At 40.6% G+C, this 24103-nt stretch overlaps 1 protein-coding gene across 1 annotated transcript; it reads left to right on the top strand.

Moving 5' to 3' along the window:
• The first annotated feature begins 11516 nt into the window (after nt 1–11516).
• LOC109171593 (zinc finger BED domain-containing protein RICESLEEPER 2-like) lies at nt 11517–22629 on the top strand. Its single transcript, XM_019320644.1, has 4 exons — nt 11517–13617; nt 13706–13773; nt 22112–22267; nt 22369–22629. The coding sequence occupies exons 1-4, from the start codon at nt 11517–11519 to the stop codon at nt 22627–22629; spliced, it is 2586 nt and encodes an 861-aa protein (XP_019176189.1).
• The last annotated feature ends 1474 nt before the right edge of the window (nt 22630–24103 follow it).

Below are 24103 nucleotides of genomic sequence, written 5' to 3'. Positions count from 1 at the left end.
CCCCTGATATTAGGCTATTCCTGAGTTATTAGGAATAGCCTAAAGTTGTTATTTCCTATTCTACCTCTACCATCATCACAAATATTGGTAGCCTCCGCAACTGGCCGAAACCCCCACCGGTGCAATTGACTTCGGGAAATCAGAATGTCGACGATCCTCACTCTGAGTAACGGGAAGTGATCGCAACACCCTCTCCTGACCATTGCCACCCTTGGATTGGCCATGCAAAGCCTGCTCCACCTGGAAAGCTGCTATAGCCGATGGTTGAGTCGGACCACCCAACTTCGCAACCGTCATTGGATTGTCAAATTAAGAGTGTCGATCCTTCTGTTGTGTCTCTACGACGACACCGGGAGGGCCAGAGCAGCCATTACCAACCTGTATGTGCGTTGGAGCCGCCATAGAGGAGACTAGGGCACGATTGCAATTTTGCTCCGCGATCGTCCGATCACCCATCTTCTCAAACAGCCCTCAAGCTTCAATCCGACCATGGCGATCACTTCGCTGGGTCCCAAAAAAGGTAACGGGGGGACAAGAAGACCAATCGCCGGCCTGTGCAACCACTGGAACCGCCATGGATGAAATTGTCTCGCAATCGCCCGCCGTTGAGACAGCCACCATAGCAAGGCGGAACCCTATCGGTGGTAGAGCTGACTCCGCTAATTCTGGACACCGGAGATCCTCAATCTGATTGGTGGGAATTGTTCGCCGCTCAACCGCGACCCCTCGACCACCCTCCGGTTGCCCTTGCACAGATTCCGTCGACGGCAAAGACTCCAAGGACGAAGAAGACCATAGTCCATCCGATGTCACAACCAGATGCCGATCACCAATCTGACCATGCCGGTCACTTCGTTGGACCTCCACAATGATCCCTGGAGGCATTTGATTGCCGTGGAAGACAAAGTATAGTGCTAGATCACGGAGACCTTCCTGAACCAGAGAATATATATATATATATATATATATATATATATATATATATATATATATATATATATATATATATATATATATATATATATATATATATATATATATATATATATATATATATATATATATATATATATATATATATATATATACTAAAGTGCTGATTCATTGAGAAGCTTATGAATCCTTCCGATACACTCTTGAATCAAAAGAAAACACTTATATTCTAAGTTTGCTCTCGTGTTCTCCAAAGCTCTTCTCAAGACTGGTTGTTCATGGTGATATGAGTTGATGAACTTGAGAAGGGCATACTGAGCTTAAACCAGTGGACGCCAAGATCACGCAACTGTTGGACACAGTGAAGGATTGCGTCAAGAAGCGGACTGCACTAGAGATTGATCTCTATTGAAGGGACTTCTGTGGACCTCTGTGTGCATAGCTCTCCGGCTTCACAATCCACTAAGTTCAAGGTAGATTGGGTACTTACCTTGTGTAGCAACTCGGGTGAGATTGTACTTCTCCACCTTTGTACTTTGAAGTTGAGTTAGTGGATTGTGGGGGTGTGCAAATTTCGGAAAAATTTCGGTTAACCGACCGAACCGACGAAATTCGGTTAACCGTTTTCGAACCGAAATATTTCGGTTCGGTTAATGATTAAAGGTTTTCCCAAAATTCGGTTAACGGTTAATTCGGTTCGAAAGTGTCGGTTAATCGAATTTTGGAATATATATATAATATATAATATATTAAATATTAAATATATAATTACTAAAATCATAAATAGTCAAAATGTCAAATAGAATAAATAATAATCTGAATTTATTATGATATGTATTTTATTTTAATTGGAATTATTATTTTAGGAATTATTTTATGGATTTTAATTTTAGGATTAAAAATTTCGGTTAATCGGTTAACCGAAAAAAAGTTCGGTTCGGTCAATTCGGTAGAGTAAATTTCGGTTCGGTTAACGGTTAAAGCAAAAAAAATTTCGGTTAATTCGGTTCGGTTAAAACGGTTTGGTTAACCGAATGAACACCTCTAGTGGATTGGACGCATCGGTGATCGTCCCCCAGATGTAGATACACATTGTATCGAACTGGGTAAACAAATTTTTCTTTGTCTTGTGTTACATGTTTACCTTTTCCGCACTTTTACTTGTCTTTGGCTCAACTATTCAGAAGAATACAGATGAGCTGGTAGAAGTCATGAAGAAGGAATTTGAAATGTCCATGGTTGGTCAACTGACTTACTTTCTGGGACTTCAGGTAAAACAAGGCACTGATGGATACTTTGTCTCAGAAGAAAATTATGCTAAGAACCTTGTTAAGAAATTTGAGCTGGAATCCTGTAAGTCTCCCAAAACACCTATCTCGACGTCAACGAAACTGTCCAAAGATGATCACCTCATGTACCGAGAAGAAAAGGAAAATAGCTGTCTCTGAGTCAGCAGATCCCCCAGTACAACAAGTATTCAAGAATATGAGAAGTTCTATCTCAAAAGGAAAAACCCCATTTGCTCCTCCTACTGCTGCCAAAGGAAAAACTATGAAAGGAACCTCCAAGACTAGAGGAAGAAGTGTTACTCCATCTACTCCAGAAACAGGAGAAGCTCTAGACTATCAACCAACTTTTATTGATAAAGAAGCAGGGAGAAAATGAGAAATAATGATAAAAAGAGATCTGATTGTGCAAATGAATATTGATATAAAGTAGCTAAACTCTGTGTGTGATGTAGTGCCCTTGTTGAAGGAAGCCGGGCTAATGAACACTGTCCACAAAGTTGGACCCTATATAAAGCTACTGACCTACGAGTTTTACTACAATCTTAACGAGACAATTGATGATTTAACCCATGAGAACTGTCTCCAGATATTTTTCAGGAAACATTGGTATGTTTTTGGACCAGATGTGATTAATGGTTACTACAAACTGCCTGCTGTTGATGAGGAAGATATCGAAGATTGGGATGAGGTTGCTAAAACTTTAACTGGTGGTCTAATCTCTGAGTGGCCCTCAACTGATTCTGAGGCCTTGTCAAGTTATGAGTTTACTTCCAAGTTCGTTATCCTGCACCGTATTGCGATTCACAACTGGCTACCCTCAGCGCATATGTATACAGTGAGTAAGCCGTTAACAGGATTGATATATCGGATCGGGACCAAAAAGCCAGTCGATCTAGGGAAATGGATCTTTAGTCATGTGTTGACCTTAGTGCACCCGAGAGAACAGAAAGTCAGACTGCCATATCCAAATCTAATTTATGGTATGCTGACACAACAAGGCTTGGTTCCCCTAGCTAATGAGACAGTTCGAGCCTCTCAATCCTACACCGTTGATCCTCGTCTCCTCACGGGAAAGCATGTTCGTGATGTGAAGCCTGTTGAACCTGTCCCTGTTGTTTCAGATGATCCCTTAGACAACACTCCATATGTGAATGACCTCCGGCTATCCAGAATTCTCAAACTTCGTGTTGATGAGCTGCACACGGCAAGCACAATCATCAATACTCAGTTGCATGTTGCCAGGACTAAGCTAGCAGATGTTTTACTCCGCCTAAGCCTTACCGGAGCTGAACCTATTCTAAACGCTGCTCCTGAAAGAGAAGAAGAAGGCCCCTTTGATGTTTGATACTTCCTTTGTCTATTTTTGTGGCAAAAAGGGGGAGTGGTATAAGGGGTAGTTAGTGTTAAGCTAGCTGTTGCTGCTTTTTAGAGATGTTGCTGAGTGGGGGAGTGTTTCACTCTCTGTCTGATGGTTCTAAGTCCCTTCTGGCCCTGTTTGGGCGTGTTATTGTTGGAAGTTTGAAAAACTTTATTTGGTTACTTTTTGGTACTTTAATCCTTTCCAGCACGACTTGTGTGCTGTGTTATCTCACGAAGTTTGTAACCTGACGTTTGTTTAGAATATTATGATTGTTTTTCTGCCAGCTTATGTTTTTGGCCTCTAATCTTTTTAATCTTGTTAAAATGTCTATTTCATTTTTTTGAGTTGTTTTGCCAAATAATAGCCAGAGGGGGAATTTGTTAGTGTTTTGGTTAGATAGATAAACCCCAACTTTGTAATTGGATTTATTATTATGGCAAAGTAGTTAGGCCAAGTCAGAGTCAGTCTGAAATTTAGAAGATGAAGACCCGATTGATCAGGGAATACATTAGAAACTCATGTGAAGACTTGAAGCTGTTATGAAGACTGCTTATCTGAGGAGCGTGTGCGCTGGCAGAAGACCATTATGGCTTGAGGTGGTTTTACAAGAAAGACCTTGGTCATCTTTTCACCTCAAAGGGGTATCTACTTAATCTGACTTAGAAGCGGTTGGACGTCTTAGATTACGGATACCTCCCTGAACCAGAGAATATATATATATACTAAAGTGCTAATTCATTGAGAAGCTAATGAATCCACCCGATACACTCTTGAATTAAAAGAAAGCACTTGTATTCTAAGTTTTCTCCCTGGTTCTCCAAAGCTTTTCTCAAGACTGGTTGGTCATGGCAATCTGAGTTGATGAACTTGAGAAGAAGATACTGAGCTTAAACCAGTGGACCCAAGATCATGCAACTGTTGGACATAGTGAAGGATTGCGTCAAGAAGCGGACTGCACCAGAGATTGATCTCCATTGAAGGGACTTCCGTGGACCTCTGTGTGCGTAGCTCTCTGGCTTCACAATCCACTAAGTTCAAGGTAGATTGGGTACTTACCTTGTGTAGCAACTCTGGTGAGATTGTACTTCTCCACCTTTGTACTTTGAAGTTGAGTTAGTGGATTAGACGCATTGGTGATCGTCCCCCAGATGTAGATACACATTGTATCGAACTGGGTAAACAAATCTTGCTTTGTCTTGTGTTGCATGTTTACCTTTTAAGCACTTTTACTTGTCTGGTGATATCTCTGATTGAATGTCTGTTGGATTATCTGTGTTATAGTTGCACACCAACTGTTTCACAAGTTAAGTAGGTAAAATCGTTAGTTGTAACCATTTCACACAGAATTACATAATCTCCATCCATTGTCAGTTGTAACCACCTTTACTGCCTGTTATCCTCCATGTATAAGCAGTCTGAACAGATAACGAAGATAACAATTTTTCCTTGCATTCATTTTGTTCTCTTCATCGTCAATCCTTCTCCCCTCTTCTCACCATGGTATCAGAGCTACGACGGGTAAGCTATGCAGCCGTCGTCTCCTGCACTGGAGAGTCTAGCCAGAGAACTCATCCGATAACTCCGATCGATCGTTCTCCTGCTCGCACAGCCATTCCTCAAATAAATTTGAATCCACAAAGGAGAAGTAACTCAGAGAACATTGAAAATATTCTTTTCCTAAATAGCAATGAAAATGCAAATGCGGTTCTTGTTAGCCCTCATGGTATCGAAGCAAGTGCGATCCGCGTTGTGCTTGTGATCTTCTTGACGAGATCAGAAGCGAGTGCGAAGTGGATCAAATCATCAGATTTCTCCAACGACTGAATGAAGAGTACAACTCGCTAAAGTCTGGAGTACTAATGCACAAGGTGTTTGTTATGGCAGAGAAGTATGAGTGTAACACCCCGTGTTACGATCCCTAAAACCAATTAATCATTTAACCAATTACCCAAAAGAAAGAATTAAATCACAATAATTAATTAGGAAAGGCCCACCATAGTCCATGGGCCCTTATCCCTAAACTCAATCCTTAGTCCTAAAAGGAATAGAGTTAGCAAACCTATAGTAATTAGGCCCTAAGTAAGACTCTTAGATATATAAATAGGGAACATAAGGAGGCACCTAGAACCCCCCACCACAATAATCCCTCACCACACAAGAAGTTCCAAGAATTCCCCTAGGAGAAATCAAGAAAGAAGAAAGCTTCAAGAAAGACCCTTCATAGCCAAGGAATTAATTAAGGCTAAAAGGTAACCCATGTCTCAACAAAACCTATTTTCATAGCTATGATTCCCCTCTTAGGATTCCCCCATATTATTGTGTATGGATTATTTGTGATATTATTATTGATGATTGGTGGGATGATTCCATGGGTGATCTTGATGATGAGAGGTTCTTGATAATTATGGTGTTCTTGATGATTATATGACGTTCTTGATGATTATATGGTGTTCTTGATGTTCTTAATGATTATATGAGGTTCTTGATATTTATATGATATTCCTACCGAATCTTGATTTTGGAAGATGAATTGTGTTCTTGTTGATTTAAAAATAATTAGAACCCTAGGTTATATCGTGGAATTCGTATGGAATTATTCTTGGTATATTGGGTGGGAATTCGCATGATTGGGTGTTGGTTATGTTTAGAAAAGCATGATAGGTTATGTGCCGTATGTTTCTTGATTTTGATCCGTTAATTGTCTACGTGTGTTATCAATTGCGTTTGAAAGTGTCTAAGCATGGTTTCGGGTTCCACAAAGGTTCCCGGGGCGTTGTTGGTGAAAAAGAGTCAGTGGGGGTAGGGGACCCGCCACCTACCCGCGACCTATTTGGGCAACGCCGGCAGCGGGCAGCCGGCGGGCGGGCAGCCGGCGGGCGGGCAGCTGCCCGCCGGGGACCCGCTGCCCGGAAAAGCTGCAGCCGGCGGGTGAATCCTCACCCACCGGCTACCCGCTGGTTTGCACCCCAATTTGGGATTCTGGCTTCCCCGTTTGATGTTCCCCCGACCCCCGTGGTGTGCCAACGGACTCCGTCTATCGTGCCTATGTCTAGTTTGATATTTCGGGTACCGTTCGTAGGTTGTATGAGTCTTATGTATTGCATGTTAGTTGAATTGGTAACCCGTTGACCTAGGTGAAAGAAGTATGAACCCCTTAGGACTATTCTTAGTATGTGAAGGATCACGCATAGGTTTTGTTATACGTTTTCTCCCCCTTCCCAATGTGTTAATGTGGGTTGCATGTGCTTGCTTTGTGTTATGTGTGCATGATACCCCAATTCGGTTGCGATCGGATTGGTTATTCATGAGCTGCGGTTCAGAAGCTGGCTGCGGTCAGATTTACACTCTTGGGTTGCGGTCCACCGTTTGGTTGCGATCAAACGTTTCTACATGAGCTGCGGTTCATATTTCCTGGCTGTGGTCAGATGACATTCTCTTGGGTTGCGTCCACTGTTTGGTTGCGATCAAACTATGATGAGCTACGGTTCATCGATCGGTTGCGATCGACCCCTCCGTGTTGCGATACGGGGCAGGGTGCTGCGGGGCCGTGTCAGAGCTATATGCGCTGACCCTCATGTATGGGCATGCGATTGGTCCTGTGGCGCCGACAAAGTGTGCTATGTGATGAGATATGGATGAGTTGTTGTTATGAGTGTCTTGGGAGGTGACTTTGGGATTTATACTGGGAATCGTATATGTTGGGTTATGATTATTAATTGTGCTTATCTTTACCTGTCCTGCCTGTTTGTAAACTGTATATGCTTGGTATAACTGTTGTCTGTGCTTAGCTCTATCTGCCGAGTCTACCCTTGTTTTAAAAGCTAGAGTTCGTAGGATATATCTTCATGTTCAAAATGGTTTTCGTATATCTATATATATCTCTATATGTATTGTATTTCAACGCGTTGGAGTGGGTTACCAGCATATCTCGCTGAACAGATATATTTGGCTTTCAGGCACAGACGAGTAGATCACTGGAGCGCGCTAGAAGCTTGGGGCGTAGCTTAGATAGTTTTCCCTTTCGGCCTGCGTGCCATGATTTAGTATTGATACTGATTGAGGTTTTAGAATTAGCCTGTGCACCCGAGTTCTCTAGCTCGGGTGTGGCATAGCACCCTGTACTCTTTGTATCGTATTTTGGGATTTAATGAGATTCTATCTTTATTATACAAGTTTTAAAAGTATTGAAAATCTGGGGTGTTACAACGAGAGGCAGCTAAACATTACAAGTCTCAGCCTGAACAGATTAGAGATTAATCACTCTTGTTGAATATTAGGAAAGTTGTCTTAGTTTCCTATTCTTATTAGTAGTTTCCTAGACTAATTTTGTAACACCCCGAAATTTTAAAACTTTTAAGACTTATATAATAAAGGTAAATTCTCATTAAATCCCAAAACATAACATAAGAGTACGGGGTGCTATGCCACACCTGAGCTGGAGAACTCAGGTGCACAGGCTACCCAACTAAAATCCTCAATAATGTCAATACGTAAGCATGACACGCAGGCCGAAAGGGAAGCTATCTACTCTACGCTCCAAGTCTCTAGCGCGCTCCAGTGTCTACTCATCTATGCCTGAAAGCCAAATATATCTGTTCAGCGAGAGATGCCGGTAACCCACTCCAACGCGTTGAAATACATTATATATATATATATATATATATATATATATATATATATATATATATATATATATATATATATATATATATATATATATATATATATATATATATATACGAAAACCATTTTGAAGCAAGAAGATATGTACTTAAGAGACACAAGTTTTAAAATGCAAGAGTAGACTCGACAGATAGGGGCAAGCACGTTCAACAGTTATAAACAGGCATATAAAGATACTAGCATAAATCCTATGGTCGCAGATTCACTTCATCTCATTCATATCATCATTCCCACTCGTATCTCATCACACACAAGCACACTTTGGTGGCGCCACAGGACCAATCGCATGCCCATACATGAGGGTCAGCGCATATAGCTCTGACACGGCCCCGCAGCACCCTGCCTCGTATCGCAATACGAAGGGATCGATCGCAACCGACCGATGAACCGCAGCTCATCATAATGTTTGATCGCAACCAAACAGTGGACCGCAGCCCAAGAGTAGTCATCTGACCGCAGCCAGGAATATAAACCGCAGCTCATGTAAAACGTTTGATCCCAACCAAACGGTGGACCGCAGCCCAAAAAGTGATCATCTGACCGCAGCAAGGAATATGAACCGCAGCTCATGTAAAACGTTTGATCGCAACCAAACGGTGGACCGCAGCCCAAGTGTGTAATTCTGACCGCAGCTCAGGAATAACCAATTTGATCGCAACCAAATTGGGGTATCATGCACACATAACACATAGCAAGCATATGCAACTCGCACATTGGGAAAGGGGAGAAAACGTATAAAGAAACCTATGCGTGGTCATCCACAAACTAGGAATAGTCCTAAGGGGTTCATACTTCTTTCACCTAGGCCAACGGAATACCAATTCAACTAGCATGCGATATATAAGACTCATTTATCCTACGAACGGTACCCAAAACATCAAACTAGACTTAGGCACGATAAACAGAGTCCGTTGGGACACCACGAGGGTCGGGGAAACATCAACGGGGAAGCCGGAGTCCCGAGTTGGACACATTCCAGCGGGTAGCCGGTGGATGGCGGACCACCCGCCGGCTGCCCGCAGCCGGCAACGCCCGTCTCGGGCAGAGGGTAGGTGGCGGGTCCCCCTACCCCCACCTACCCCCGACTGACTCTTTATCAAAATAAACGCCCCGGGATCCGTTGTGGAACCCGAAACCATGCTTAGACACTTTTAAACGCAATTGATGACACCACGTAGACAATTAACGGATCAAAAGCAAGAATCATATAGCACATATCCTATCATGACTTCTAAACATAATCAACACCGGAACATGTGAAATCCCACCCAAATATATCAAGAATAACACAATACGAAATTCCCAATTTTAACCTAGGGCTCTAATCATATTCAAATCAATAAAATCATAGTTCATCTTTTAATTGCCAAAACGTCAAGATTCATCAAGAACATCACATAATCATCAAGAACCTCTTATCATCATCAAGATCATCAAGATTACACATAAAATCATCTCACAATCATCAAGAACATATCATCAATATCATAAACGATTCATCAAGACGCAAGTATAGAGAGGAGGCCAAAGAAGATAATTATAGCAAGGAAAATAGGTTTTGTTGAGACATGGGTTACCTCTTAGCCTTAATTAATCATTCCTTGGCTATTAAGGTTCTTCCCTAAGATTTCCATCCGTTTTGATCTCCCTGTGCTTGGTGGTGGGGAGTCCCTTGGGAATTCTTGTGTGGTGATATCTATTGTGGTGTGACTTCTAGGTGCCTCCTATGTCCTTATATATATATTTATGAGTCCTAATTAGGGTCTGAATGGTATGGGTTTACTAATTCTATTCCTTATAGGACTAAGGACTTGTTTTAGGGATAAGGGTCCATGGTCCATGGTGGGCCATATTAATTAATTAAAGAGAATCCTAACCATAATCTGAATAGTAAAGGTATACTTTCTTTATTCCTAATAGATGTGTAGGTAGGGGTGTGCAAAACCGACAAACCCGTCGGGTCAACCCGACCCATTCGGGTAAAACCACCCTGTCGAACCGAACCGGAGCCCGACATAATAGAACCGAACCAGACCGGCAATTTGAACGGTTTATTGAAGTCGGTTTGGGTCTCGTGTATGCTTACCCGAACTGTCCGACTACCCGATGTAGCCTAGGGTTAGAATGGATGTGTATTAAACGGCGTCGTGTCCCTCGTTTATATATACGCTCCTTTGTACGCTGCGCAGCCTTGAGTCTCAGTCTCTCATAGACCATTCTCTGATTTCTCTCTCGACTCTCAACCTAGGGTTTCTCAGTTCTCCCGTTCTCTCAACTCTCAGCTCTCAATCTTTGAGAGTTGAGACTGAGAATCTCAGATTCTCCGGTGGAAGCCTTTTCTCTGAGTTCTCTCAAGTCTCAAATCTCTATCTCTGAGATTTCTGATAGTCCGGTAGAAGTCCTTTCTCTGATTCTCTCTTCGATATTCTCTGGGGTCTCACCGTCTCAGGCTCTCAGCTGTTCTGGTGTTCTCTTTGACTCTTTGTGAGACTGTGGTGGAAGCTGTGTGGTGGAGGCTTTGTTCGGTTGTTGACTGACTCACTTGTGGACAGCTGGAGGCCTGGACGTTGCTTGAACTCTTGAAGGCCCTTGTTCTCAGGGTAATTTGTGTGAGAAAAGAAGTAAATCTCCAACCTTACTTATGATTTGTCATTTGTGATTCTTGTGAACTTGTTAGTTGTGATAATGTGATATATTATGAATATATGAAACTGTTATGATTTGTGACTCTGTTGTCTTTCTTGTTTATGGATTGAGGACCCTTAAATATTATGATATTTATTGCCTGTGAAATGTGGAAGCTATATGACACTATGACAGTATAGTGGTTGTCTTTGATAGTTTGAATGTTTGATGAAATGTGGAAGCTATATATATATTGCCTAACTGCCTATGTGTTGTGACTGTTGTCCATACTCCATAGTCCATATGATGAGCATTCAGAGATGAGACATGACAGTATAGTGGTTGTCTTTGATACTTTGAATGTTTGATGAAATGTGGAAGCTATATATATTGCCTAACTGCCTGTGTTGTGACTGTTGTCCATAGTCCACAGATGATTAGCATTCAGAGATGACTAGATGAGAGTCTTTTTGATGTCTTTGTCTCTTTGATAGTTTGAATGTTTGATGAATGCCTAATGGAAATATGGAGTTGGAAATATGTTAAGTGTTAAATGTTAATATGTTATGTGTATTATGATTTCCTATCTCCTACTATGTGTACTGATTATGTTCCACAGTTTATAGATGGACAATATCAGTATACCTAGTTCTGGTTGTGAACCTCCCAATTCTTCTTCTCAAGGAGCAACAGCAGTGGAAGCCCAAACTGTTGACACAATTACTCAACAGACTGTGCTCCCTACTGCTGCAGTTCCTGCAAAGAAAAGGAAAGTGGTTGAATCCAGATCAAGAGTTTGGGATCATTTTGTAAAGATTACTGATAGTAGTAATGTTACTGTTGAAGCAAAGTGTATCTACTGTGCAAAAGTGTATCAATGTCAATCAAAAAAACATGGTACTACATCTTTAAGGAACCACATGGTTAGCTGTATGAAAAACCCTCACTCTAAAGATACTAGGCAGTCCCTTCTAACATTTCAAGTTGTTGCTACTAGTGATGCATCTGAACCAACTGTGGGAGAGTTGGGGACTTGGGTATTTAATCAGGAAACCATTAGGAGAGCCTTGGTAGAAATGATTATCATAGATGAACTTCCCTTTATATTTGTTGAGGGGCAAGGGTTTAGGAGGTTCATTGCAGTGGCTTGTCCTAGGTTTAAAATTCCATCTAGGTGGACAATCAGTAGGGATATCAATGTCATTTATGAAGAAGAAAAATTGAACTTGAAGTGCTTGTTTAGGGGAAACACTCAAAGAGTCAGTATTACAACTGACTCTTGGACATCTATTCAGAGGATAAACTATATGGTTGTAACTGCACATTTTATAGATGAGGAGTGGAAGCTGCATAAAAAAATTATCTCTTTTGTCCCTGTTACATCACATAAGGGTGAGTATATTGCAAAAGCACTTGAAAGTTGTTTGATAGAGTGGGGGCTTAGGAATGTTTTTACTGTGACAGTAGATAATGCTTCATCAAATGATGTTGCACTTGGTTTTTTAAAAAGGAAAGTGTTGTCATGGGGATCATCTACTGTGAAGAGTAAATATCTTCACATGAGATGCATTGCTCATATTCTGAACTTGGTGGTACAAGATGGTCTAAAACAATGTGATATTGCTGTTAAAAGGGTTAGGGAGGTTGTTAGATATGTCAGAAGTTCTCCTTCAAGGTTGAAGAAGTTTAGGGACTTGGCAGAGTATAGTGGAATTGAGCAAAAAACATCCTTGTGTCTTGATGTGCCAACAAGGTGGAATTCCACATATTTGATGTTACAGTCTGCTTTGATCTACCAGAAAGTATTTGATGACTATGAATACAGTGATAACTCTTTCAAATCTGATCTGGGTGATTCTATTCCTACTTCTCTGGATTGGGAGTCAGTGAACAACTTGGTTAAGCTGTTGAAATGTTTCTATGAGATGACTATCAGAATTTCAGGGTCCCTATATGTGACAGCTAACACATTTTTCTCTGAAATTTCTGACCTGTATTGTATCTTGAATGAAATGGTGGAAGCTGATGGGGCTGTGAAACTAATGGGGGCTAACATGAAAGCAAAATTTGAAAAATATTGGGGTGATATTGACAAAATGAATTATATGATTTTCTTTGCAAACATTTTAGATCCCAGAGACAAGTTAGAATATATGCCAACTCAATTAGTTCATATGTATGGTGAGCAAAAAGGAAAAGATTACCTTGACAAATTGTTGGCTGGTTTGAATGAATTGTATGATGATTATGCTGTGAGTTATAGCCCATCTGTTGTCCCAGCTTCTGGTTCTGGTTCTGTAGCATCTGTTAATCCTAATGTTGAGTCTGTTTCTGCCCCTGTTGGGAGGCCACAACATCTATTGAAGGCCCAAATTAAGAAACAAAGAATGGAAACTGGTGGGAGGAAAAAAACTGAGTTGGAATATTATTTGAGTGAGGCAATAACTGAAGATGAAGGATCATTTGATATACTGCGATGGTGGAAGGTCAATTCTGCAAGGTTTCCTATCCTTTCAAAGATTGCTAGGGATATCTTAGCTATTCCTATCTCAACTGTTGCCTCAGAATCTGCCTTTAGTACATCTGGGAGGGTTTTAGATCCTTTTAGGAGTTCTTTAACTCCTAAAATTGTGGAAGCCTTGGTATGTACCCAGGATTGGCTTAGGCTGCCAAATACCCCCATTTCAATTGAAGAAAATCTAGAAGAATTAGAAAGATTTGAGAAAGGTAAAATAATGTATTATTTCAATCATTCAATTTAAGTGTTCATTCAATTGAATTCTAACAAGCTTCTTCTTCTTTGATTTAATTGCAGAATTTAGTGTTGATGGTGGAAGTGCATCTGGTGGGAGGACTTGTGGAACTACACTACCAACTATTCCTGTAATGGTCTTCTCCAATCTCTATACTTTATATCATATATTAATATCTTAATCTTGTATTCAACTATTCTACTGACTTTATATTCTGATGTTAAGGCAATGAAACTTGGTGAGTGGTGACTTTAAGTTGCTTCCCTTGATGAGTAAGTAAAGGCTTGGTAACTTACTAACTTGTAAGAGTAAGTAAGGTTGCTGCCTTTTGCAGTTTTGCATTACTGTTAATCTGTAATTATGTTAATGTCTTCACATGAGTTTTTGATATATTTTGGCAAATTGGCAATGATGAAAGCTTCCACCAAAGATCTGAAATAAGGATTAAGCTGGTATGTTGCTCAATGTTCACTTGTTGAACATTTGAAGCAATTTGCCCTTAATCCATACATTGATATGGACAAATATGCTTACTGAGCCCTTAATATTATTGACTTATTGTTTTTTTAATTGTTTAGTTGTTTCACTTGTTTCAGTTGTTTGTTTCCTTTACTAAATTGCACTAAGTTTTAACAGGAAGAAGAATAGCAGTCTAGAACACTACTACACTAGGAGTATTACAGATTTACAGATTTAGTTTAGGAATCAAGATTCAGGAATCAGGATGGCTTTTTGTGATCAGGAATGAGGAATCAACATGGCTTATTGTGATCAGGAATCAAGAATTCAACATAGCTTTTTGTGAATTTGTAAATCTGTAATTCTGGTTTTTTTGTGAAGTGTAATCTGTCAAACTGTAAATCATTAACTTTTTATGGTTTTAAGGTTTTTTGTATGGCATTAAGGCATTTTGTCTTGAATTGAATTGGTTTACATTTTTAGTTTTATTACTCTAAGTTAGAACATTTTATCTCTTATATCAATTTAGCATTACCCGAACACGAGTCGGATATCCGACCAACCCGACCGAACCCGAAAACATAAGAACCCGAAAGATAATATAAATAAAATGAAAGGTTCGGTTATACAATTCCCAAACCGAAATCCGCACGGTTTAGGCAAACCACACCCCGAACCGAACCGAACCGTCCGATGCACACCCCTATGTGTAGGCCTAGGATTCCTAATTAGGATCTGATTAGTAAAATGTTGACTTTCTTTATTTCTAATAGGCTTATGACTCTAGTTTAGGCAAGGGTCCACGATCGGTGGTGGACCACATTAATTAATTATAGGCTTATGACTCTAGTTTAGGCAAGGGTCCACGATCGGTGGTGGACCACATTAATTAATTAAAGGGATTTCTAATCAAATTAAATTCTTTTTAATTATTATTAATGAAAATAATTAAATAATCAATTCGGGATTAAAGGTCGTAGCACGGGGTGTTACAAATTTAGTATCTAGGTTAGTATATATAGAGGTCCATAGAAGTATAGAATATACATTAAGAGAGACAATCTATTGTAATCTTTCTGTAACACCCCGTGTTACGACCCCTAAACCCAAATTAATTAATTAATTACTCAGCCCAAAAAGGGAGTTAAAATCTACTAATTAGCTAAAAAGGAGTCCACGATGGTCCGTGGGCCTTTATCCCTAAAGCCAACCCCTTAGTCCTATAAGAAATAGAATTAGTAAACCCATGCCACCTAGACCCTAATTAGGACTCTTACTTATATAAATAGAGGCATAGGAGGCACCTAGAATTCACACCACAAATAATCTCTGACCACACAAGAAGTTCCAAGAATTCCCTTAGGAGAAATCAAGAAAGGAGAAATCTTAGGCTGTGTTTGGAAACCCGGAAAATGATTTCTGGAAATCATTTTCCGGGTTTTTGGTGTTTGGCTACACTTGGAAAATCCAGTCAACGGAAAAAAAATTTCGTTGACTGGGAAAAATGTGCTCAATTTGGCGAAAAATGACTTCCGCCAAATTTTGGCGGAAGTCATTTTCCGCCATTTGCTATTTCATTTTTTTTTAGTTTTAAACATTTAAATGTATTTTTTATTCTAAATAAAATAATTAAAATATTTAATTATATCATTATACTCATTTTTCAAAAAATGAACCAAACACACCAAAACAGTTTTCCAAATGCAACCAAACACGGGAAAAGGAAAATGTTTTCCGGAAAATGACTCATTTTCTAGAAACCATTTTTCAGAAGTCATTTTCCTGCTTTCCAAACGGACCCTTAAAGAAAGATCCTTCATAGCCAAGGAAATTAATTAAGGCTAAGAGGTAATCCATTTCTCAACAAAACCTATTTTCTTCGCTATAATCTCTTTCCTTGGCCTCCCTCTATATTCTTGTGTCTTGATTGAATTCTTCTATGATAATTATGTTATGTTCTTGATGATTGATAAGATGACTTATGTGCTTTCTTGAGAATCTTGATGACCTTGATGTTAAAAAGAAGTCTTGATTATAATATGATGATTCTTGACGAATCTTGATATTTTCTTGATGTTAAGAATAAAATATGTTCTTGATGATTTGGGTGGGATTAGAGCCCTAGGTTGGATTGGGAATTTGTATTGAAGATGTTCTTGATTTATATTTGGGTGGGAATTCGCATGTTCGGGTGTTGCTTATATTTAGAAGCCGTAATAGGATAAGTCCTACATGATTCTTGCTTTTGATCCGTTAATTGCTTATGTGACGTCGTTATTTGCGTTTAAAAGTGTCTAAGCATGGTTTCAGGTTCTACAAAGGATCCCGGGACGAATTTATGATGAATGAGTCAGTGGGGGGTAGGTGGGGGTGGGGGAACCCACCACCTACCCGCTGCCCAAAAGGGCAATGCCCGGCAGCGGGCAGCCGGTTGCCCGCCGGCTACCCGCTGCCCGGAACAGTGCCCACCGGCGGGTGACCCCCACCCATCGGCTACCCACTGGTCCATGCCCCCCTCGGGTCCCCGGCTTCCCCGTTTGATGTTCCCCGTTCCCCATGGTATCCCAACGGACCCCGCTTGTCGCGCCTGAGTCTAGTTTGGAATTTCGGGTACCATTCGTAGGTTAAACGAGTCTTAGGAATTGCATGCTAGTTGAATTGGTAACCCGTGGACCTAGGTGGAAGTTATATGAGCCCTTAGGAATTATTCTTAGTATGTGAATGATCACATGTAATCTTAATTATATGTCTCCCCCTTCCCTATGTGAATTATGTGTTATTATGTGTTATTGCGTGTTACGTGATGCATGACCCCAACTTGGTTAAGATCAATTGGGCTATACGGGCAGTTGAATGGGCTGAGAACCATCCCAACTGTTAACCAGGCCGGTTAAGATCGGTCAGGGATATTAATATGATATAGGACTGGGGTCCACTATACGGGCAGTTGAATGGGCTGAAAACCATCCCAACTGTTAACCAGGCTGGTAGAGACCGGTCAGGTATATAAAGATTATGTATAGGACTGAAGGTCCACATGGGCCTCGGTGATATGACCCACCGACCTGGACGCGTCAGGCGGTGTGTAGGGCCAACAAGCCGAGGAAGGCTGTAGTCCACCGACCTGAGTAATCAGGCGGTGTGTAGGGCTACGACTGGCTGCGATCCACCGAGTGGTGGGACATCGGTATGTAGGACCATAGTCTCTGAGGATCTTTGCCCACCGACTGAGTTTAGCTCAGCGGTGTGTCGGGCTTGATCCGCTACTGTCCGTCGATTGTGCGCATCAACGGTGTGTAGGGTCGTAAGTCCCCCCTTGTAAAGGGGATCGCGGTCCACCGACTGGGCGCGTCAGCGGTGTGTCGGATCGCGGTCCGACGCTGAGTTCGTCAGCGGTTCTCAAAGGGTTGGTTGCGATCAACTCCCCTCGTACCGCGATACTAAGGTAGGGTGCTGCGGGGCCGTGTTAATGCTATAAGCATTCACCCTCATGTTCGGGGCATGCGATTGGTCCCGTGGCGCCATCAATGATTATGTGATATGAATGATGATTGGATGATAATGTGGATTGGAATTGAGAAGTGGCTTGTGACCGTAAATGCGTATTCCTTATGATGTTATTTCTACTTAACTGCTTATTGTTGTCTGATGTGCTTATCCCGATTTGCTGAGTCTATTCCTAGTTTTAAAACTAGTGTCTCTTAAGTATATATCTTCCTGCTTCGAAATGGTTTTTTGTATATCTATATATATATATATATATATATATATATATATATATATATATATATATATATATATATACATATATATATATATATATATATATATACTATATTTCAACGCGTTAGAGTGGGTTACCAGCATCTCTCGTTGAACAGATATATTTGGCTTTCTGGCACAGAGGAGTAGACACTGGAGCGCGCTAGAGATTTGGAGCGTAGAGTAGATAGTTTCCCTTTCGGCCTGCGTGCCATGCTTATGTATTTACATTATTGAGGATATTAGTTAGTTAGCCTGTGCACCTAAGTTCTCTAGCTCAGGTGTGGCATAGCACCCCGTACTCTATTATATTATGTTTTGGGATTTAATGATAATTTACCTTTATTATATAAGTCTTAAAAGTTGAAAAATTTCGGGGTGTTACACTTTCACTATAATATATTCTCTTTATTCTCTTGTTCTTTGGTTCTCACATATTTTGCCTCCGCCTAACTGGCGGGTGGTGGTTATTCTCCACCCGCCAGACCTATCAATCCCTCAATTTCAACATGGTATCAGAGCCTACTTTCCTAGGCTATTTTTCTTCAAATATCAAAAACCCTAATATAAACCTTAGCCTTCCGCCGCCGCTGTCACCACTGGAGTTCGCCACCATCGGAGGGTCACCATTGCCGCGACGATTTTCTTTTTTCCTTCGCTTGCCTATTGTTTTTTCTCCCTAACCAACTCCACAGGACGACTAGGAACCTCGTTGCGAGCTTCAAAGTGAAATCCGGTCGCCGTCTGCCGCCGCACGCGCCACCACCGCCGCCGAGATCTGCTATCATTTTCCGGCCAGATCTCTCTGCTCCGATCTCCGTTTGAGACGTCCTTGCCACCATTTTGATTCGCCTCCAGGAGACGCATCTACCTGTGTTTCCCGATCTTCCGTCGGTCGCCGGTCAACGCCGGTAAACTTAGCCGATAAATGGTCAACGTCAGTCAAACCTCCCTTGAGGCAGAATCTCTTGCCATTTTTGGACTTTTTGGTGAAATTTGAAGGTTCCTTTTTGGATTTGTTGTCGAAATTCTCCCCATGGTGTTTTTGTTTTGGTATAACCATGTTTGTTTCTTTATCTCCGGTATGTCTTATCCCATGGGCCTTCAGTTTCAGCACTATTATAAAGGCCTTTGATTATTTCCCATGTTCAAAGTAAGGGGGAGTGTGATTATCTATAGTCAAACGGTGTTCTATTTTACTTTTTTTTTCTTAGTTATCTTCATCTTGTTACTTCGGGTTTATCTTCATTACTATGGATTCTACTGCATCTTTGTTATTCTTTGCTCCCTTTTCACCTCTACCGCTCTCTTGTGTTATCGGGAGGTTGTTCATGTTCAACTCTATCCTTGGTGTGTTCATCTTCATTCCCGAGGTTCGTGTTCAATTCCGTCCTCGGTGTGTTCATTCCCAAGATTGTGTTTAGCTTCGTCCTTGGTGTCTTCGTCTTTATTCCCAAGGGTCCTTGGTGTCTTCATCTTTATTCACAAGGATTGTGTTCAGCTCCGTTCTTGGTGCCTTTATGTTCATTCCCAAGGAAGGGTCAGACATAGTGCAATCTTCTTTGAAGTCATCCGTCCTAGAGTGTTTATGTTGCTGCGATGGTGTTCGTGTTAGTCTTTACCCTTGGTGCCTCCATTCCCAAGGATGTTCATGACAAGCTTCGCCCCTGGTGCCTTCATTCCAAGGGTTGCATTGTCCCTCCGAAGCCATTCAGCACTGTTAACCTCTAGTTGCATTTAATTTTCATTTGTAATTTTGAGTGAGGTAGAGTGCTTGTTTTAATCCAAGCTTGGAACTTCCAGATGTTCCAGCTTGAAGGGGAGTGTTGAATATTAGGAAAGTTGTCTTAATTTCCTATTCTTATTGGTAGTTCCCTAGATTAATTTAGTATCTAGTTTAGTATATATAGAGGTCCTTAGAAGTATAGAATATACATTAAGAGAGACAATCTATTGTAATCTTTCATTATAATATATTCTTTCTATTATCTTTGTCTTTGGTTATCACATATCTTGCTTCCGCCTAACTGGCGGGTGGTGGATATTTTCCACCCGTCAGGTCTCTCAAATGCTCAATCTTAACAACTCTAATGCCGTTCAGATCAATCAAGCTAACACATAGGATGTTATAGCAGCGGTCAATTACTACAATAACAGAAAGAACAACTACGCAGGTGTTGGTAACAAGGTAGCAAAATGCACATATTGCGGCATGACAGGACATACGGTTGAAAAATGCTATAAGAAGCATGGTTACCCACCCGGTTGGGTCCCTGGTTACAAATCAAAGGGGAAACATCGGGCTATGGCGGCAACCTCTGCTTCTGTGTGTTAGGAACAGTTTATTCTAAGATTTTGATGATACCAGGTTTAGGAACTTAGACCCCTCTTTTTCGTTTTTCTTTTCTAGTTCTGTTACAGGACGAATCGTTCAGTGATTCATGTTTGAGCCTTTAGTGCACGAAGCACTCGCAAAGATCAACTCATGTTTATCTTAGCAACCCAAGTTGATATGTATTCTTTAATTCGTTGTCAAGAGCGAAGTACGTAGTAAAGATGTGAAGATAAGGCCAAGGGGTTGCTAAAGACTGAACTTTGTAAGGGTCTACCTCTTAGGTTAATCATTGCCAAATGATAAAGAAAGATAATTTGAGGAGTTATAAAACAAATGATAAAGACAATCATTCGTTATTGAGCATTAAAGACACGAGTTATTATCTAACTCAATTTGACAAGCCAGATATATTCTCTATGATATACCTGTCCAAAGTTAAGTGTTGGGTGAATTATCTTGGACAATTGGAGTCCTAGGAACAAAATTTAAAGTCATTGAGCATTAAATGATAGGTACCTTTTTGGCAGTACTACAAGACAAAAAAGTAACCTACCTTATGAAGCAAACGGCTATATAGTACTAGCACGCCATGCACGCTCAAAACCTAGCGGTTATTACACACTTGTCAATAGGGTTTTGAAATTTCATCTTCCCTCCAACAGGATGAAAATTCTCACCTATAAATGCCCCCCTTCATTGTCTGAAGGAGGTGCTGGTCATCACTCATTTCAAGCTAAGATTTCAAAATGTTCAAAGCTTTCAAGTATTCTACGACCAGTGATTGTGAAGAGATTATAAGCTTTTAAGCACTTTTAAATCTCAGAAATCTTGGACAAATCTTCAACATGTAAGATCCAGTTTCATCAAGCCAAGAGTTCGATCAGTTGGAGAAACAGGTCTTCCCGCGCGGTCAATGCGGCATACACCATTAGGTATGCATAAATGCACCACACAGTGTTCAAAAATACACCATTATATGTGGTGCATTTTTTGGCATTTCATTATGGTGTATTCTCGAACACTTTATGGTGCATTTATGCATACCTAATGGTGTATGCCGCACTAACCGCTCGGGAAGACCTATTCTCACAGGAACCAATATATATATATATATATATATATATATATATATATATATATATATATATATATATATATATATATATATATATATATATATATATATATATATATATATATATATAATCTTTATCTATTGAATTCCATTATTGCATAGCATATGCCTTGTGATGAATACATGAGAAATAAAGTATGTTATATTGCTTGTGAGTACTAGCATGACAGTTTGGTCTTACTTGATACTCATATCTCTTGCATATTGCCTATCTTGGAAGTATGTTGGTATTTCATATGTTGATGAGGTTACATGCTTATATATATATAGTATCCTTACTTAGGATTCATTGTTTTATTGTCTTGTTGACTATGCTCATTCTTGTTCTATTTGAATATCAACCGTTTTCCAAAATCTATATCTATATTTATGTTACAGGGTTGAGTGACTTTATACTTAGCATTTTTATGCTAACAGGTTTATTTTCTTATGTGTTTTTATAACCCCTTTCAGGTGGACTTGAAACATGATGAGAGTGCACATAATGGTAGTAGTGTGTAGGTCTAGAGCTTAGTAGATGCTAGCCTTAGTTATCCCTTTTTCCCTTTTAGTGATTGATGTAGATACTGATGTAGCTAGACTACCCTTTTTTATTGGTGCGTAGACACCGAGGTTCGCATACCCCTTTGCAGTTAGTAGTTTTAGCCTGTGCAGTTACTCGAGGGTGGATAACTATGACGGTGACACTCTCATTAGTTTGTTGACTTTGGGATTTTTGTATATCCTAGTTTATCGTTATTTCCTTATTTTTTGTCTTTTTAGACGACTTAAATCTAGATTCTAAAGTTTAGAAAAAGAGGGTGTTACAATAATAGCAATCACCCGGATAATACCCATAGGGACAATGGTGTTCCTCACTATTCTGACTCCATGCAGAATGAGAGCCATGATGCTAATGACAGCCAGAATGCAGCCTATGATCTCGCGGACAATGTCAGCCCTTCGACTGGTAGCCATCTAGTCGACAATATATCTCACTCTTCAACTTCGATACAGAATAACAATGCTGGCAATTTTCTAATCCTCCCATGTAGCTTAGAAGGTCCAGTAGACAATGCCAAGTATCAAGCCGGTTGCAAGACTATTACTGTGACTCAGTCATGAAGAACAAAACTACTCCTCACTTCCTCTCAAAGGTGTTGTCATATGATAGACTTGAACTTCCACATAAAATTTTCTCCATGGCTGTTACAGCCATCAATGAGCCAAAGACATATACACAAGCAGTTAAACACGACTGTTGGAAGGAGACCATGGCCACAAAGATAGATGCTCTTCAAAAGAACAACGCCTGAGAATTAACTAATCTCCCTCTTGGAAGCACCCTCATAGGGTGCAAATGGGTTTAAGTGACTAAGCTAAAGGCTGATGGAACTATAGAAAGGCATAAGGCAAAACTCGTCGCGAAGGGTTATACTCAACAACTCGGGGTAGATTATCTCTAAACTTTCTCTGCAGTAGCACGAATCACAACCATTCGCATTTTTCTAGGAGTGGCTGTCTCTAAAGCTTGGCATATACACCAAATGGATATCAAGAACGCGTTCCTACACAGGGACCTCAATGAAGAAGTTTATATAGTGCACCCCCTGGTTTTCAAACTGAGAAATCGAATCAAGTATGCAGATTGCTGAGATCGTTGTATGGTCTCAAACAAGCGAGTATACAGTGGAACACGAAACTCAGTGTTGCTCTGTCTCACATTTGTTTCAAACAGTCCAAATCGGACCCATCTCTATTCACCAAAGGGAACACCGCAGAATTCATTACTCTGCTTGTATATGTAGATGACGACATTCTGGTTGCAAGTGCCAGACTGGACCTAATCTAAGAGCTGAAAATATTTCTAGATACCACCTTTAGAATCAAAGATTTAGGCACCCTTGGTTACTTCCTGTGAATTGAGGCGGGTTCAGTTGTAGACGGCCTCAACCTATGTCAATGCAAATATGCCTTAGAAATCCTAGAAGAAGCCGGTTTCCTAGGGTGCAAACCTGCCAACACACCGATAGTACACAACTTGAAACTGACTCATGATGGTACTCCTCTTACCGACGCCAGCTGCTATAAAAGATTGGTGGGCAAGCTTCTATACATCACTGCCACAAGGCCGGACATCTCCTATGTCATCCAACAGTTAAGCCAATTTATTATGGATGCTCACACAGACCAGCATCTGACAGCAGCACATCAGGTGTTAAGGTACATCAAGAAATCACCCAATGCCTCTTCAACCCTGCTAACATGGACATACATCTCAAAGTATTTTTAGATTCCGACTAGGCTACATGCAGTGAGACTCGAAAATCAGTCACAGGCTATTGTGTGTTTCTAGGTCCGGCATTGATCTCACGGAGATCCAAAAGCAGGTTACCATATCAAAATCCTCATCTGAAGGTGAATACCGTGCCCTGGCTGCCACTATTTGTGAGGTACAATGGTTGACATACCTCCTTCAAGACCTGCAAGTCGAAATGGCCAAACCAGCAACGATGTTCTGTGATAGTAAATCTGCGGTGGCCATAGCCGATAACCACATATTTCATGAACGCACCAAGCATATTGACATTGACTGCCACATTGTCCGGGAAAAATTAAGCCAAGGGTCGATCAAGTTACTATCTGTATCATCCTCCAACCAAGTAGCAGACGGGTTCACAAAGCCTTTACCAATTTGCCAGTTTCGCAGTTTTATATCTAAGCTAGGTATACAAGCTAGGCTTGCATGCTCCAACTTACAAAGGGTATTGAGCAATAAAGAAGACACAA

Source organism: Ipomoea nil, unplaced genomic scaffold (assembly GCF_001879475.1).
Source record: "Ipomoea nil cultivar Tokyo-kokei standard unplaced genomic scaffold, Asagao_1.1 scaffold0322, whole genome shotgun sequence".
NCBI lineage: Eukaryota > Viridiplantae > Streptophyta > Magnoliopsida > Solanales > Convolvulaceae > Ipomoea > Ipomoea nil.
Note: the sequence above shows the minus strand (reverse complement) of the source record. Positions and strands in the feature narration are given on the sequence as shown.

What these genes read in the sequence shown, in the direction of transcription:
- LOC109171593 (XM_019320644.1), top strand. Translation starts at nt 11,517, where the DNA reads ATGGACAATATCAGTATACCTAGTTCTGGTTGTGAACCTCCCAATTCT. An exon ending in CTACACTACCAACTATTCCT is followed by an intron (nt 13,774 to 22,111) that starts GTAATGGTCTTC and finishes ACTTAAATCTAG; the next exon opens with ATTCTAAAGTTTAGAAAAAG. An exon ending in CCTATGATCTCGCGGACAAT is followed by an intron (nt 22,268 to 22,368) that starts GTCAGCCCTTCG and finishes CCTCCCATGTAG; the next exon opens with CTTAGAAGGTCCAGTAGACA.